Source organism: Fusarium coffeatum (genome assembly GCF_003316985.1).
Source record: "Fusarium coffeatum strain FIESC_28 chromosome Unknown BRIP53273_contig_553, whole genome shotgun sequence".
NCBI classification, from domain to species: Eukaryota; Fungi; Ascomycota; class Sordariomycetes; order Hypocreales; family Nectriaceae; genus Fusarium; species Fusarium coffeatum.
In genome coordinates, this window is record NW_022158342.1 from 1 (window position 1) to 2,084 (window position 2,084).

The following is a 2,084-nucleotide window of genomic DNA, read 5'->3' on the forward strand; positions in this document are numbered from 1 at the left end:
TACCTTTGGTCGTATGTACCAGATTAGCTACTGCACTAGGTTATATCCAGTTCGTGATTCTGCGTCGCATCCATTTGTGCCAACTTGACTTGGATACCCACAACTCCAAGCCCGCCTGATCCTCCCGGATAGCAAATTGACAAAGATAACCTGACGCGCTATCTGATGAAGATCGTGATTGTTCAGCACTCAAGGTCTGTGAAATAGAACAAGAAGGTGTTCATGGGCGCTATTTTCCTCTGCTTTCCGCATGAAATGATAAATTGGGAACGCGTTGATCGTTCAATACGCGTTTTTCTTTTGTGACGACACACACAACCGTGACAACGTTTTGGGCATGCCACCCGCACAGCGCAAGAGTTAATACAATATTACATTTCATCAAAAGACTGTAGGCTACGTCATCGAAGCTTATCGATGAATTTTTCTAGCGCTATCCTCTCTCCAAATTACAACCACGATGAAGCTGACCGCCAACGTGCACATCACAGCCAATACTGACATCCACCATCTGTACCCAATCTTCGCTTTCGTTGTCGGCGACACAATAGTTCCGATAGCAGCCATGATATTTCGCGCCAAGTCCAGATCCGCAACAACAGAAGCACCGACCCCGGGTCTAATGTCAACGAGAAACGGCATCACTGTCGATGTGACGAGCATGAAGCCCACACCGAACAAGAACGCCCCGATGAGAGGAGTTATCCAGGATGCTTTCCGATCGATCAACCAGCCGTAGATGAGGAACCTAGCGGGGACAAAACCCACTCCGTACCATGCTGTCTTGAGTCTCTCGACGGGGTGGATTTCTCCGCTGTGGATGAGCTGGGATTGACGTAGCTTGGCGTGCTCAATTTCCCACCGACGACACTGCCAGTTGCGTACCCGGCGCAGTTACTGATGTAACAAAGGCCGATTTCGATCGAGGAGAAGTTATACGGCTGTGCGGCGTATGCGAATGGAAGAGTCGTGGTCAGAGAGTAAAGACTGCCGTAGCATATGCTCACGTATGCGATAGGTAGGGCAATTGACGGTACAAGCAGAAATTTGAGCTTCGATAGCGGCGCTACGACATCGCATTTCAATGCTTGATACTATGGCTGCTTTTCTTGGCTCTCACGCTTAACCAATGTCTCGGGCAAAAGCAGCATAGTGAGCATAGCGACGCTCAAGGTTAAGATGCCCATAAAGTACAGATTCGCACGCCAGCCAAGCCAAGTTTGCAGGCCACCACCGATGATGCGTGGGATCAGAGGCCCAAGAAGCGTGTCCATGTAGAACCATTCAAGGCCGACCCTCTCTCAGTCGAGATATAGATATCGCTTATGACTCCTGCGCCGAAGCTCTGGGCCGAAGAACATCCCACCGCCTCGATGAAACAGAAGAGGACCACTAGAGGAAAGTGGTTGGATAACGCACAAACAATGAAAGCGACCATTGGGATAAGAAAACTGAAGATCAAAACAGGTCGACGGCCATACTCCTGGCTCAGAGTGCTACACCACAATGGGGCAGTGGGTCGGGTCTGTCGCTTCTCAACTCATGCTGTCCATGACGACGACTTTGTCAGGGCTGATGATCCTAATTCCGACTATGAAGAGTTGGGTATCTACTACTGGCATGATCTGTCTTGTATGGATTGCCCTTGTAAAGATGAGGTCAAGACTACTCAGTCTCATACTACCCTCGTTCGCTCAGTCACCACCGCCTCAATTGATGTTACTACTACAGAGCCTACTACCACGGAAGATAGAGCTTCAATGGTGTGGTCATCGGCAAAACCACCTCGCCCTTCCGCCGCCGACGCCTGAGAATGATGAAAGGCTTTCGAGCTTTGCGAACAGAGCGATAACATCCCAGCGAATGATTGCTGAGGCGCTCCTAGAGCGTCAACTCTCAACGGTACCGAAAAGGCCCGGTTGACCATGAGCCAAGAGTCACCAGTCAGGTGCAGTGTGCTGTTTTCTGCAATACCAACCCCGACTGCCGCGCCTGGATATTCTTGCAGAAGAACATGGAGATTGAGTGTGTTGTTGCATCAGATGTTAGGAGGATTGATGAGCTTGACTATGCCCATGATGCGT

At 50.0% G+C, this 2,084-nt stretch overlaps 1 protein-coding gene across 1 annotated transcript; it reads left to right on the forward strand.

The window, feature by feature from the left end:
- Positions 1 to 460: 460 nt before the first annotated feature.
- Positions 461 to 739, forward strand: FIESC28_11826 (uncharacterized protein; the record flags this gene model as incomplete). The annotated part of the gene is made up of 1 exon (XM_031165927.1): positions 461 to 739. The coding sequence occupies one exon, from the start codon at positions 461 to 463 to the stop codon at positions 737 to 739; it is 279 nt and encodes a 92-aa protein (XP_031010014.1).
- Positions 740 to 2,084: the final 1,345 nt, after the last annotated feature.